The 14,606-nt window shown below is 38.4% G+C and overlaps 2 protein-coding genes across 3 annotated transcripts in view; both read left to right on the top strand.

Annotated features, from left to right (window-relative positions):
- LOC308392153 (electrogenic sodium bicarbonate cotransporter 1-like) overlaps positions 1–3,452 on the top strand; it is a 33,551-nt gene extending 30,099 nt beyond the window's left edge. The window contains exons 22-26 of one of the 2 annotated variants that reach the window (XM_080875056.1): positions 218–391; positions 472–636; positions 763–859; positions 1,153–1,226; positions 1,345–3,452. In XM_080875056.1, coding sequence (XP_080731182.1) covers positions 218–391; positions 472–636; positions 763–859; positions 1,153–1,196 — 480 coding nt within the window. In that variant the 3' untranslated portion in view covers positions 1,197–1,226; positions 1,345–3,452. The remainder of the gene's footprint in view (positions 1–217; positions 392–471; positions 637–762; positions 860–1,152; positions 1,227–1,344) is intronic. The other variant, XM_080875057.1, reaches the window with a different exon arrangement.
- A 5,363-nt stretch (positions 3,453–8,815) lies between these two features.
- Positions 8,816–10,579, top strand: LOC308393021 (neuropeptide FF receptor 2; the record flags this gene model as incomplete). The annotated part of the gene is made up of 3 exons (XM_080876453.1): positions 8,816–9,146; positions 9,480–9,579; positions 9,685–10,579. The coding sequence occupies 3 exons, from the start codon at positions 8,816–8,818 to the stop codon at positions 10,577–10,579; spliced, it is 1,326 nt and encodes a 441-aa protein (XP_080732579.1).
- Between the last annotated feature and the right edge of the window lie 4,027 nt (positions 10,580–14,606).

The raw sequence follows: 14,606 nt of genomic DNA, 5'->3' as shown, positions 1-14,606 counted from the left end.
GAGGTAATTTATCAATAATTGGATTACATTATACTTTGGTACATTATTGGATATTTTAATAGGAAAAAACTGACTGCGTAGCACTGCTGTCTCAGAGTATCAACCAAAATTGGAAAAGGAAAAGTCATACAGAAGTATAAAATCTCTGCATTGTTTTCCAGGTTCTAACTGTCCGATTCTTAACCTACTGAACTTTTTATCTGTTTCTTTGATCCAGTTCATGGATCGTTTGCAGCTGCTCCTCATGCCTGCCAAGCACCAGCCGGACCTGATCTACCTGCGGCACGTTCCCCAGAGACGCATCCACCTCTTTACTTTCATCCAGGCCCTGTGCCTGGCCTTCCTGTGGATCCTCAAGTCTACTGTCGCTGCCATCATTTTCCCTGTCATGGTGAGGCAAGGCTGATGTGACAGAGCTCTGTATTTTGCCCTAAAAATTTAATTGATTCAAACTTTTCCTCTCTTTGTAAGGTTTTGGCATTGGTTGCTGTTCGCAAAGGAATGGACTACGTGTTCTCCCAGCATGACCTCAGCTACCTGGATGATGTCATCCCAGAGAAAGACAAGAAGAAGAAAGAAGATGAGAAGAAAAAGAAAAACAAGAAGAAGGGAAGCATTGACAGTGAAATTGAATTTGTAAGTAAATGTCCATATGCATTCAAAAAAGAAAGGCATGATACAGTTTCATTAAACGGTTATTGTCCAGTTCCCCACATCAAAGTAATCCATGAGTGTTAATGTTTTCATTCCCTCCTCCCACAGTCTGACTTCCCCTACCATGCAAATAATGTCCCCAGTATAAAAATCTCTATGGATATGATGGAACAGGAGCCCATGTTGGGAGATAAATCTTTGGATAGTGAGTACTAGTCAGGATTTGCTTTGCTTTAGCTTCAAAGGGCCGCTCCAACTAAAGGCTTCCTTTTCTTGTCATGCTAGCCCTCTTGCATTTCACTCATATGACATTTAACATCTTTAAAGATCAGCATGCTTTCTGTCTGTTTCTAATGCTTCTCTGAGCAGCCCATTTGGGCTTTTAACACTAAAAGCAGCTTTGCTGTGCTTGCTTTTCTTTCCCCCCACTACTACTTGAAATTCATGATTGATTGATGTTATAAAAAGTTTTTGTGTCATATTTTTTTCCCCCGCCAGGACCTCCATCGTCGACTTTCCTTCACCCCCATACACCGTGCTGAGCACTACTTTTTCTCTCCGTCTGTGGATAAGTAAGTGACAACCTGCTGTCATTTGAATATTTGTACATTCAAAAGGCAAAATGCACAAATATTACACACCATGTGATTTTAAGTTTTTCCTGAGGCGTAACATTTTTGCCTCTTTCAGTCTCGACAGCGGTTCATACAAAAAAGGTTCACCTCAGATTCGAATAGGCCGGGACTCTGTGGACAGCTGTTTCGTCTGCAAGAAAGGGTCCGAAAGTGTCCTGTGAAAAAACCAGCACTACACAGAAACCACACATTCTCTCTTTTGTTTTTAGTTTTTCTTTTTTCTTTTTGTACTGTAATACTGCCTCATAACAGTGTTTTTTAATATGCCACGTGCGAGGATTTGAATCCGATTAGCTGGAAAAGTATTTGTCATTGAAAGACTTTGGTGGTACTGAATTTTAATAAGTACTGACACAAGACCATTTGTATCATTTTACTGCAGGAGACAAAAGGACTTCACAAGGTCACACAGTTTTTTCCTAATCTTCCCAATTTGTATGTTAATAACCGAACAAGAATCAGGCTAGAGTTGTGGTAATCATCAAATAGACCCAGAGATCCAATTTTGAGCTTCATAACACGCACACCACTTTCACTTATTCTTTTTAATAATATCCCACATAACCAGCCTCTCTTCCTAAGTACTGTGTTTAGTAGTTATTTTTTTAAGGTTATTAAGGCATAGCTCTTTGAACCTTGAGATTCAAACACGGTGGAGGTACTGCACAGAGGATTCAGAGTCCTCCTTTAGTGAACAAAAGACTAATCTATGCACACTTACACAAGGAACTTGATGTGAAGCATCCATCTAAAGATGCGTGTTCATAAACACACCCAGAAGAATAATGCAACATGCTTGAATGTGGCAAGAAGTAAATGGTTCATCAACACGCAGACTGGAACTACCATATTTGTTTCCTAATCTTGATTGTTGCTCCCCTTTTTTCTTTATTTATTATATTTAAACTCATAAAGGTTGCTGGTTGAATATTAAATACAACTTAGCCATTTAACCTTTTGTGGAAATTTGAAGTTTCTTTGATCTGTATCCACTCAGCTGTGTCGTCCCCATTGTGGGGATTTATCCATGTACTATACCTGTATGTAGCACTACCTCTTATTTACCTTAGGTGCCAGGCGTGATATATTAATATATCTGCTGTGCATTGATTTGTGATCAAATACTAAAAAGAACCCCTAAAAATCAGACGAACTGGCACTAGGATCTCTGAATCGTTTAAGATACATTTTGTTTTGGCAAAACATTTAAATACTATGTGCAAACTGCAATGATTTAAAGGGGCAGCATCACCCACATTTCTTATCAAAAAGCAAATATTTTAAGAGTATTTAAAATTTCTAAATATGTTTATTTAACAAGTTTAGTTTGGATGAATAAAATATTAAGGAGAAAGAAAGTCTTGTTTTCCTCCTGATGGTCCAAGAGCTGAAAGCTGGGAAGAGCTGAGAAGTATTTAGCCCATCCCATGCTTCATATTCCTATACACTTAAGTATCAACGTGTTACTGAGTCTGATTCAGTTCAATTGTAAAACTTGTTCAAAATATGTTAATTTAATCAAGTTCCAATCTTTTTATTGTTTTGTGTGTTATATGTATTTGTTTCGTTTTATGCAAATCAACAATCACTGTGAGATTATTATGATAATGCAACTTCTGGTTCTGGAAGAGCTACCGCTTATTAGTGCGCAAGGATATTTTTCTGAGACATTGGTGTCTATGCATTATCCAAATTTAATTTAGTAACAGCTGGATGAGCAGTGAAATATGCCAATCACACGTTAGACAAATGACTTGATTATGCTTGTTGCTACTTATTGCTTATTGAAGTATACACTGGTAACTTTAACTGATTCGGTTTTAAGGTGTCGTTGCCTGTCTGAATGTAATAAATCCTAATGAACTGAAATCTAGATGATCCTTGAAGAATTGACACGCACAGTTGGTGTCACTTCTGATTTTTAGTGGAAATAGGGGTTTGATCCTTGCTTTGAGCAATCGCTTCCATGTAGGTTGGACACAAAAGCCACATTGTCTTCCACTTTGTGCTTTGAGCTGCACATCTTGATCTCTTTGGACTTTCTGGTTCTGAATCTGCAATTATTGTAATATTTTTGATGTTAACGATTTTATACAAGCATCTTATGTGATCAAATAATCCTAGGTTACCCAGAATGAATAAAAATGTCCTTTTTTTTTTTTTTTTTTTTTTTTTAATGAAGTAGCATTTGAAAAAAGAGCAATAAAATGGTCCAAATGATTCTTAATTAAATTGTTGTGTTTTTCTTTAACCACCAAATCTCTGTATCTTTGCCCTGCTTTATGTTTGCCTGGCTGTTCTCCAACTATTTTGGCAGCTCAAGGAGCATTTCTTATATTTCATCAAGAGTTCTGCTCTGTTGCTACCTTTTCCTCTGGAGTGACCACTGTCTGCTTCACAAGTGTTAATCTGATAGATGCCAGCGCTCAGTCACAGGGCGAAGAAAGTTAAAAAGGAAAGCTGCATATTTTCCATGATCATAGGACTCGAGTTGGCTTAAATGAAACAAATTGGCTCATTGCTGTGAGACACTGTGTTCTTTTACTTGCCAAAAGGGGGGAGGGGAGTAATAACTTCCTCCTCCACCGGTGCAGGAGAGAACATCATGTTTTGTTGCATAATACTTAATATTACTGGTGTTGTCCAAGCAACCAAACATGAATGATGGTGTGACTGTAAAAGGTCATGGAGATATCACCTGACTGATCTAAGAAGGTGTTCTGAACCTCTGCTTCACATAACAGGAGACTTTTTCTAATAATATGGGCAACCTAATATTAGATTGTAAAAACTGGTCAGTGTAATGCATGCGCTTTGACATTGACCATTAAAACAATAACTTCAGTAAAACCATGTGGTGTGATTTCAGCGTTACATTTTTGCATTTTGCACGAGGGGGCAGTAGTGACTCTTGTAAAAGCCACACGCATGTTCAACACCAACAGCTCAAAATAGAAAATGTGATGAAGACTGTCTCAGCGCTGCATGAAGATACACAGAAAAGTCTCATCTGTCAGAAAACTGTGTGTGTTGGAAAGAGTTTATAACCAGTTGCTTTGGTTACTGCAGGTAAAAGATACTGCTTCTAAGATCAGCAGCATTCAGAGTATGCAGCCAGGTTAGGAAAATCCGCTTTGGCAATCTAAATATGGTTCTTATTCCTTATGACTAGAATTTATGAGTAAATGATCCTCAAAAAAAAAAGGAAAAAGAAGATAGGAATTACTTATTCATCCCATATTTGGGAAACGTAATGTTTGAATGTTTTCTTAGCCAAAATAATATCAGCACATTTCTTGAACGTTCACGTCGTATCTACAGTTTGTTCAGATTATTGCCGGCTCCCTCATTAAAATGTTAAAGCTTGATCTGAGGAAAGCAAACAGTTCGTGCCGCAGCTAGAAACAAATGTCCTGCTCAGTTACTGCCCAAGCAGCTTTTATTGCTCATAATAAACTGCTGGCCCTCAGTGCGCGCTGTTCATCTCTCCCTTGACATTGGCTCCGAAGTTCATAACAGTGTCCTGTGATTGCTTGTCCAGACTTTGTTCACTGTTTCATTTCCCAGTCGAGAGAGGCCATTAGTGTGTTTTCCCCAGGGGGCATTATAGGCTGTTCAACAGGGTCATGCTGTTGGTTATTTATTTTTTTTCCATAATAAAATATCTTTGACTCTGCCAAGCAATGCAGTCATTGATTTGTTATTAGAATTGTCACATCTAATAGAGCTGATCTGTGGTCACTTTATCATTTAATTATAACTGTTATGTGTGAGCTGAGGAATGTTTCTTATGAAAGTAACAAGATGCTAAATGTGTTATAGCAGCACGCACCAGGATGCTGGCACGTAGCACTATCTGTGCAGTGTGGGTTCAGCGGCATGACAAATGTGATCTGTTGACGACAACAGTGCTTTGTAATTATGCATTCGTCGCTGTGTGAAAAGTAAAACAAATTGTTTGCAGCAGAAAATCACATAAAGCACAACACGATGTGACAAAAGCTTTGGCTCGCAGGACGCTTGTAAAAGCACGAGCGGGAATTTTTATGGCACGCAGACAAAAGTGAATGTTTGGCCTAAATGTGCTCTGCTCAGCTCAGGTCCACCTTACATGTGTTTTGAGCCATGTCCAGAACACATAGCAGTGCCATAACATCATTATTTTGTTGAGGGTGAATACACGGTCCATAGATGGATGTTTTATGCTTCTTTACATACACTCATCATGGTTATGAGTGTCATTTCTGTTTTGTTTTTTTTTTTTGTTTTTTTGAGATTTCAATGATTGTAGCGCATACATCTTTAATTACTTTAAAGTGAAGCAAGTTTTACCTCGCCATGAACCAAGTGGGTGCTGACCAACAAAGAAGCCCCTGACTGAAACTTGCAGCTGCCTGCGTGGACAAGCCAAATGTTTTTTGGAAAAAAGGTTTTATGATCAGACGAAGACAAAGATTGCACTCTTTGGCCACAATGATAAGAGCTTTGTTTGGAGGAGTAAATGTGGCGCTTTTAAACCTAAGAACACTTCACAAGCTGCCAAACATGGTGCTCTGGGACTGTTTTGCAGCCAGTAGTACTGGTACATTACCTCCAAACAGCCAGATGGTTGAAATTTGGACACAGGCAGTAGTTCCAACAGGAGAATGATCCCAAACACACATCAAAACTGGTTTTGAAATGGATAAAGCAGGCTAACATCTAGAATGGTGTTCCCAATGCTCTAACCCCAAACCCTATTGAAACTCTCTGGACTATGCTTAAAAGCAAACCTTTGTCAGGAAACCAATCAGTTTTGCCCCCAAAAATCAAATATGTTACCATAAGTGTTGTTGATGGCTACCAAAATCATCAGGTCGAGATGCACCTTGCTAAGATTTGACTCTGTAAGTATACTCTGACTTTTGAACTTGTGTGGATTATAATAAAATCCCCAATAAATTCAAACTTATGCTTAAAATGTATGCTGTACAATCATTTCACCCTGGAAAAACAACAGTTCAGAGAAATCATCAAAAGCCCAAAATTACCATGACATTCATGCCCATGATGAGAGTATGTGACTTCTGACTGTACATACTGCACATAAGAAATATTTTAGTCCTTTATGTTTAGTTGAGTAAGATTTTCAAATCATCCCATATTTTCCTGTGAGATTAGCTTCAGATGAGATTATGCAGACGTTTGTCTTGCCCTCTCATTTCTTCCATGGGTTTACACCTGAGGACAAAGAGGCGTATTGTTTTGGATTAAGCATATGTTCTATTATTCTCACATTTTTCACAAGGTTTACAATTTGCCACTATTCTTAGACATACTATGACATTTTAACAACTTCATGTAAAGCAACACTATGGCTGTGGACTTTTGAGAAAGCGAAAACTAAAGGCAAAAAAGAAGCCAGTCTGCCCGGCCATAACAATTTCCCCCCTCTGACTTCTTTCTGTGGTCAGAGTCCATAGAGATTTGAGATATAATCATTTTAACATGTTAATTATACAACCTGAAGCAACTGCAGGTAATGCCTGAAGTGTTTTTCTAACACTCACAGTAATTAACTATTTTGCGAGGTAAAAACATTAGCTGGCTTCCTCCCTTCTATCTCGATTTCTACTCAACATTCCACTCGCGAAGCACAAAAACTTTCTGCATCCTGATCAGGTATCGCTTTGTACAATCACTCCTCACACACTTTCTTCCTCATCTCTCGATCTTGCATTAATCAGATACTGATGACTTTTAAATCCCTCTTCCTTGTTTCTCTACAGTTGATGTATTTTCCCTTATTAGTTACCTTCAAAGCACATTTTCCCATTAATCATGAATTCTCTTTACAGTGTTTTTCCCCTCCTTCTGTGTATGTCCACCTATTGCCGAACTGGCAATAAAGTTGACTTTGACTTCAGTTAAATCTAATGCAGTTGCACAGACTTTCATCACTTAGATTTCACATTTTCTCCACTTATGCAATGTGAGTGTGAAGGGTGAGTTGCAAAAAGTAAGATTTGACTAATGCCAGACTTAGTTAAATCCAAGGCTGATCCAAGACAAGCGATCACTTTAATCAGCACCTGTTTATCAGATTAATGTGCGAAAAAAAACAAAAATCAGCTGTCTGTTCTGATGGCCACCGTTGGCCCTCACTTGCAAGGAGTCCTTGATTAGTGTGACATCTGTTGTGATGAGTTCACACAACGCCCAGGGACATGTATTGCTCCCAGCCCCTGCAACACCCAATCTATCCCTCCCAAGCGAATCTTGTCTGTGTCATTTATAAGTGCTACAGCAGTCTCTGCCTGTGCAGGCTGAGGGGATGCAAGGGGTCTCAGTGTGCAGCTTGTTGCTCTGAGTGAAATTTCTGTCAAATGGATTTTAACCACTTGTAGCAGCAGAAAAAGGGGAGTAAAAAAATCAGCTGTTTAAGGTAAGAATGCAAGGGTCTACCAAAGTGATTTGGTAGGCTTTTAGAAAAGTAAGTCTTTCCCAGAATATTAGTTTTTATCAGTTCTGGCTTATTTATCAGGGACAGAGTTGTAGTTCAATTATGGATCTGCATAAACTAATTTAATATAATATAATATAAAAAACTAAAAAAAAATGTGTAAAATAAATTTTTGCATTTTAAATATGTACATGAGCACAAACAAGCTACTTTTAACAGCTTCTGAGCTTTTATTGTGATAGATATTTATCTTTATCTAAACATAACGATGTCTTGTTCTCTATTAGAAAAAATAACAGTGCTTACTTCATCTTTGTTTAAATAGTCTGGATGACAGGGCCTTGACCTGATTCTATAAAAATTAAAAGAAAAAAAAAACTACAATGTGTAATGATGTGTTCGATTAATCTCCTGAGATGCAAGCTCTTGCTTGGAATACAAGTCTGAAAAGTAAGTATCACCTTTAAACAGTGTTTTTTCAAAATAGAAAATACGGAAAAGCGGAAAAGCCAAAATGTGATGCTCCAATAAGAGGGTGGCCTCAGGGGGCCTCAGGAGGTTAAAACACCTATGCATTAGATTTTTAATCCATGACACAAGGACACAGTTTGAATTAACAGTTTATTAAAAATAGCTGAGTAACTGAGTTCAACATCGAAGTCTTGGGAGAAATATGAGCATAGCTTTGGAGAATTTTAAAAAAAGATCAGAATAAAGGTAACCTTCCCAGACTGCTGTCTTACAGTAACTGCGCTAACAATCCACAGGCCAGCAGGTAGTGATTCCCACTGCTCCCAGAACAGATGACTTTTAATCAGTCAGTGTGAGCATCCACTGAATCAAGCTACTTGTACTGACCCAAGAATTGGTTTATTGATTACCGGTGAGGTTCTATTGGTCTATGTTATTACCAGTTGATTTCTTCTCCTGGTAATCAGGATTGCCTTCCCATCGGGAGGACCATGTTGATCTGGCTCATGATTAGTTGACTTTGTTTAGAAAAGCTGTTGGAAATGGCCAATCCCTTAACAGATTACAGTACTGCCTGACTCTATTCCTCTCTCTCTTACATCCAGATATCACCATGACCCTGAATTTTCTAAACACGACCTCATGGGAGGGCCTGAACTCCATCTCCAACTCCTCAGGAGTGCACAAAAATCCTTTGACCTTCCAAAACATCACTTATGTTGATTTCTACCTCCACAAGCCCTCAGTGGCTGCAGTCTTCACTGTGTCCTATCTGCTTATCTTCCTGGTGTGCATGGTGGGCAACGGGGTGGTGTGTTTCATTGTGCTGCGCAGCAAAAACATGCGCACGGTCACCAACCTGTTTATTCTCAACCTCGCCATCAGTGACCTGCTTGTCGGCATCTTCTGCATGCCGACCACACTGGTGGACAACGTCATAACAGGTGACATGTTCTCTCTTTCCCTATTTTTAAGGCACTTAAACACATGGAAATTCAAAATTTTACCCTAGAGTGTTATTGGAGCACATTACAGGATGTTTTTACTTGTGACCTTTTTTTTAAATGCTAAAATAGAGAAAGGTCAATAAAGTTGTTAATTTTATCAGTAAGAAGACCAATAAAGGCAATTTAATCATAATAAAAACTGCTATAAGGTAAAAAAACAAACAAACAAACAAGACATTGTCATTGTGTGAATGACGGTTCAAATAATCAAATGAATAATCAAATGAAATAAATCAATGATTTTATCTTCTTTTGTCTTCTTTTGGGCAGGCTGGCCATTTGGTCGGGTAGTTTGTAAGCTAAGTGGGATGGTTCAAGGCATATCTGTGTCAGCATCTGTGTTTACGCTGGTGGCAATAGCTATTGACAGGTAAGAGCTGTCATTTCTGTAATTTCTGATTACTGTTCACTTGTCTGTTTTACTCTGAAAGATTTACTTCCTTTATACATCTTCTTTAATCCCCTTTTCTATCAGGTTCCGCTGCATTGTTTACCCTTTCAAGCAGAAGCTGACCATTGCCACCTCCAAACTAATAATTGTCATCATTTGGGTCCTGGCTGTGGCTATAATGTGTCCTTCAGGCATCATGCTCCAGGTCACAAAAGAGCAGAGGGTGCGAATAGTCCTCGGCAGCAACAACGACACCCGTCCCTTCTACTGGTGTCGCGAAAATTGGCCCAATCAGGAAATGCGGAAAATCTACACTACTGTCCTCTTTGCTAACATCTACCTTGCTCCTCTTAGCCTCATTGTAATCATGTACGCTCGCATTGGTTACACGCTCTTCAAGACCACTATCTCACCTGTTAGGGGCAGTGGGAGTGAGTCTCTAGAAGGCAGTGGCAAAAACAAGTCAAGCATGGAAGGTCGTCAGACAATCACAAGGAAGAAGAAGCGAGTCATTATGATGCTGCTCGTTGTGGCTCTGCTCTTCATCGTATCCTGGCTGCCTCTGTGGACCCTGATGATGCTAAGCGACTACATCAGCCTGACACAGCATCAATATCGTGTCATTAATATTTACATGTATCCCTTAGCTCATTGGCTGGCTTTCTCAAACAGCAGCATCAACCCCATCATCTACGGATTCTTCAATGAGAACTTCCGCAGAGGCTTCCAGGCAGCATTCAAATTCCAGCTGTGCTCTGCTGACATTCTGCGCCAGAGGACTTACTCCCATCGGATCAGAGGAAATGCTGTGGTCCCCCTACGACCTGTCGCCCCCAGCAGATCAGGCTCTGGAGTTGGATCGGGGTTAGTGGAAAATAAGAAGAGCTCAAGTCAGGAGGAAGAGTGCTTGTCTGGTAAAAATGACATCAAAGAACAAGACGTGATCACGGAGGACCTGAAAAGGGTGTCCAAGATTTAGGCAGACTTTGACAATGTGCAGTGACTGCCCCGTTTCACAAACAAAGAGGTTTCTTTAACTTGTTCTAGATGAATTTAGACTACTTTAATTCCTTGTAAATCTAGATATGTCTTATGGTGTTATGGTGTCTATGGTTTTATGGTGGGTGTATATGGCAAAGTATGATATAAGCAGAGACTTTAAAATGACTCAAGACTTGGAAACGTCTCTACAACATCTCAAGAGCACCTATGATTCCTGCTTCCTGCTCATTATTTTTGTTCTCGGACAACTGCAGTAGAGAGTCCATCCATCTATCCATCCATAGTCTGGGATGCAGGGGTAGCAGTCTAAGCAGAGATACTCAAATGTTCATTTCCTCAGCCACCTCCTGGGCTGGGGCACTGAGGCTTTCTCAAGTCAGCTGAGAGACATATTCTGTCCACTGGGTTCTGGGTCTACCATGGGAGCTTCTCCCAGTTGGACAGTTGTCCAGGAGGCATCCTAGTCAGCTGCCATGACCACCTCAGCTGACTATTTCCAATGTGGAGGAGTACCAGCTCTACTCTGAGTCCCTCCCAAATGACCAAGGTCCTCAACATGTCTCTAAAGGAGAGCTCAGCATTTTGTCTGGGAAAGCTAAAAACTGCGACTTGAAAGCTAATATCTGCTTCAATCTCATTATTTTGGTTATTGGCCATAGATGAGGGTGGGAGAGCATGAATCATCCTTAGAATAGAGAGTATTAATCCTTATTTATCCTTTACTTGGCCTTGGTTTGGCCTCTTTGTTCATGTACAAAGATAGGCTGAAGTTAAATGGCGAGAGAATAATCTTTTTTATCTCCTTAAACCAGCTTTTTTCTAAGTGGCTGCCACTTGAAAACAAAAGAGTTGAAAAATGGATAAGTGAGGCTTATTATAATTATATTAAAGAACATCTTTGTGACATTAAAAAGATTCAAGAGTTTAAAAGAAAGTAACTGCAGCTGAGTGTTTAGAGGTATATGAGACCCAAGCCTTTGGTTCTCAGGGATTCCTTTATACATATGCAGAAATCATTATTTCAAACCTTGCTTGAAATGAGAATCTAAGATTGTAATAGATCCCCCATATTATTCATGAATTGAAAAAAAAGACTGAAAAAAATCTTAATTGGTCTCCATAATTAATGCTGCTATCCTTACAATTGCCATGGTTACAGCAGGCACTGTAGCAAAATGCTCCCACAGTTACTTTGCCAGAAGTACAAAAGGAAAACAAATGGTGCGCCTTCACAGCAGAGGCACACAAAGAAATCAGTCAATAGTGAGTAACAGCAGGCCGTGCTATTGTTTCGTGCTATTGTTAACACAGATTTTTTGCCTCATGAACATTTGGTATGGATATAGTTTGATCACATCTGGATGGCAGTACACTACTAGCATAAGAAACTGTCTTCAGGTGCTGTGCAAATATTTCTCAGATGTTGGGTCATGGGCAGACATGGCATTTTTAGCTGAAAAAACAAAGACGTCTTTCATAAGAAGTTCCCCAAAGAGCTCCCATTTCAGCAGAAAATTGTAGTTTTAAAATTGTAGTTTTACAGTTTAATAAAGAAGTACAAGTGCAGCATCTTCAATTCTGTTTTTGTTCACATTCTAACTCTATACACTTTATACAAATATTTAAAAAAATGATTTGCACATATTTGACACATGTTATTTATGGTCTCTTCTGTGTATGCTGGTAACTGTGCACACTGTCTGATTGGTGTGCATAACATCCGTAATGTAAAAAATGTGTTCTTTAAGGATAAATGGTGTTTTGTAGGTGTAATGGTTATAAAACTGCTTTCAGTGGTTAAACTGGGAAAATACATCATTGATATGCTGTGTGTAAAACATAACTCATCATGGGCAGGCTTGTCTGTCTAATCCTTTTTTTTGATGAATGCTGAGCTTATGTTCCTCTATAACCTCAAAGTGAATGTAATGAAATGCGAAATATTGCTCTGCATATTGTTAGAGTCTGAAAGTGGAACTTACATATAACCAAACGTGTTTAGTGTTTTCATTATAAAGAAAGAAAGAAAGAATGAAACAAATGCATTCAAACATACGATATAAATAAAACTGATTTTTGTTTTCATTTTGGATTATACCTGCCAGTTTGTAAAATATGTTATACTGCACAGGCACACTCATGTCACTATAATTTAGATCAGCTTGTTGCTTGCTGGTTTACAGTGTTGCCCCTTGTTATAAAATATTTATCTTTCAGTATATTTTAATGGCTTCATAAGTTTAAACTCAATATATTATTTATATCATCCACTGTTGCGTCTTATTTAAAAAAGGGTTCAAAAATGATTCAATAAAGAAGAAGAAAATAACATCGCCACAACAATTAGCTACTTTCTGCTTTCTCTCCATATAGATAATGTTTATGGTAGGGATCTTAAAATAAGTGAGAGACGGAAAGGACAGACTAAGACTGTTCATCTCTGCTTTCATTTTGGTAATGGCAAAAATCATAAGGTGCCACCTACACATTTACCTTACATGAATTTCATTCCAACCGCTAGGCAGTAAATAATAATGAACTCCATACCAGTCAATAAACAGTAAGAGTATAATGGCTTGAATGAGCATTATGTGGAAGTGGCTGAATAACTATTGTATTTCTTCTTCTGCCAATAAGAACTACTGTGAGTAAGGGATTAATGGAAAATCTTTAACACTGCAGGTGACATTGTCTGGAACCCTGACTGGTCCTCTGATTTGCCTTGATTTTATAGACCCTGTTTACAGTTTGGAGTTTCCTTGAATTCCTTTTGTGCACACGCAATGTTGCTGCAATTTAATATCAAAATTCACATTTTACATATGAATTCAATACTCTATAGAGGCTAAGAGAGTGGGTGGTTTCCTGAGCAGGTTTTGGTGCTTGTTTTGCAGTGATGTTGTGATATGATATGTGTCCCTAGTAACATTTATAATAAATCAAAGACCAGTTATATGATCAAATGTAACTGCGTGGGTCCCTACAATTGTTTACCTGCTAATTTTTGTGACCGGGATTTGTCCAAAGATACTTTACATTAGAATCCACCAACTGCACATATGCACCAGCTGGCAGACTTAAGGTGAACTTAACCTTAACCTTTTTTTTAACAAGTTTCTCATACCACAAATATTGTATATGTGGAATTTGAAATGACAGATGCGAATAAATACCTGCTTTACAGCCAGGCACACATGACTAGATTAACAGATAAAGTCTTACCTTGAAAAGTCTAATAAAAAGCCAGTGAGTCATCTTTTTAGACCACAGGTGAAGAGCCAGCAGGTTGATGAATACCACAGGTATACTAAATTGCAGTGTTCAATAACAAGTGGACCTTGGAAAAGGTCTTTCGAGTTAAATCATTATATAATAATTACTATCATTCAGGTTTGTGAAGGAGATGTGCAATTCTTATAATATTATACTGTACTTCAGATGTTCTATTTAATGGTAAGAATAACTAAAGTTTGCTAAAATGCATGTTGTCAAGTCACAATGCTTCTTGCAGAATGTCCTCTTATTAAGTTCAATAAAAACTATATTTTCATTTTAGTCTAGTTTTAGTCATACCTACTTTAAATTTAGATCATTTTAATAAAGCTGCAAAAGGAAACATTTAATGGTGTACTGGGGTTGCATTGTGTGCCTTGAATTGCTGAAAAGCACAATTATATTAGAAAATTATCAAGGCATTCAGGGATGAAAAATTCTGGTAGTGTTGGAGAGTTCATTCCTGTCTAAGGTCATTGCTCCTGTAGAACGGTAATGACTCAAAACAAGACTGACACAGAAGAAAACTATCAGCAGGATCAAACACTCGTCAAAAGTGAAAGAAAGAAAAAACTGGAGCAGTTTACTTAAGGTGAGTGGATCAGCTCAGCAGTGAGGAAGTCTCTTCTAAAGCTACAAAAAGTTCCCGATTGCACTGCTTTCCTTAAAAAGGGGTCAAGTAACAATTTGGTCTAGAGTCTCAAAAATTTTCAGTCTGTCATTTTCATTTG

Source organism: Rhamphochromis sp. 'chilingali', assembly GCF_963969265.1.
Source record: "Rhamphochromis sp. 'chilingali' genome assembly, chromosome: 2".
In the NCBI taxonomy this organism is placed as follows: Eukaryota; Metazoa; Chordata; class Actinopteri; order Cichliformes; family Cichlidae; genus Rhamphochromis; species Rhamphochromis sp. 'chilingali'.
The sequence above is the reverse complement of the archived record's forward strand: the minus strand, read 5'-3'. Positions and strand labels throughout refer to the sequence as shown.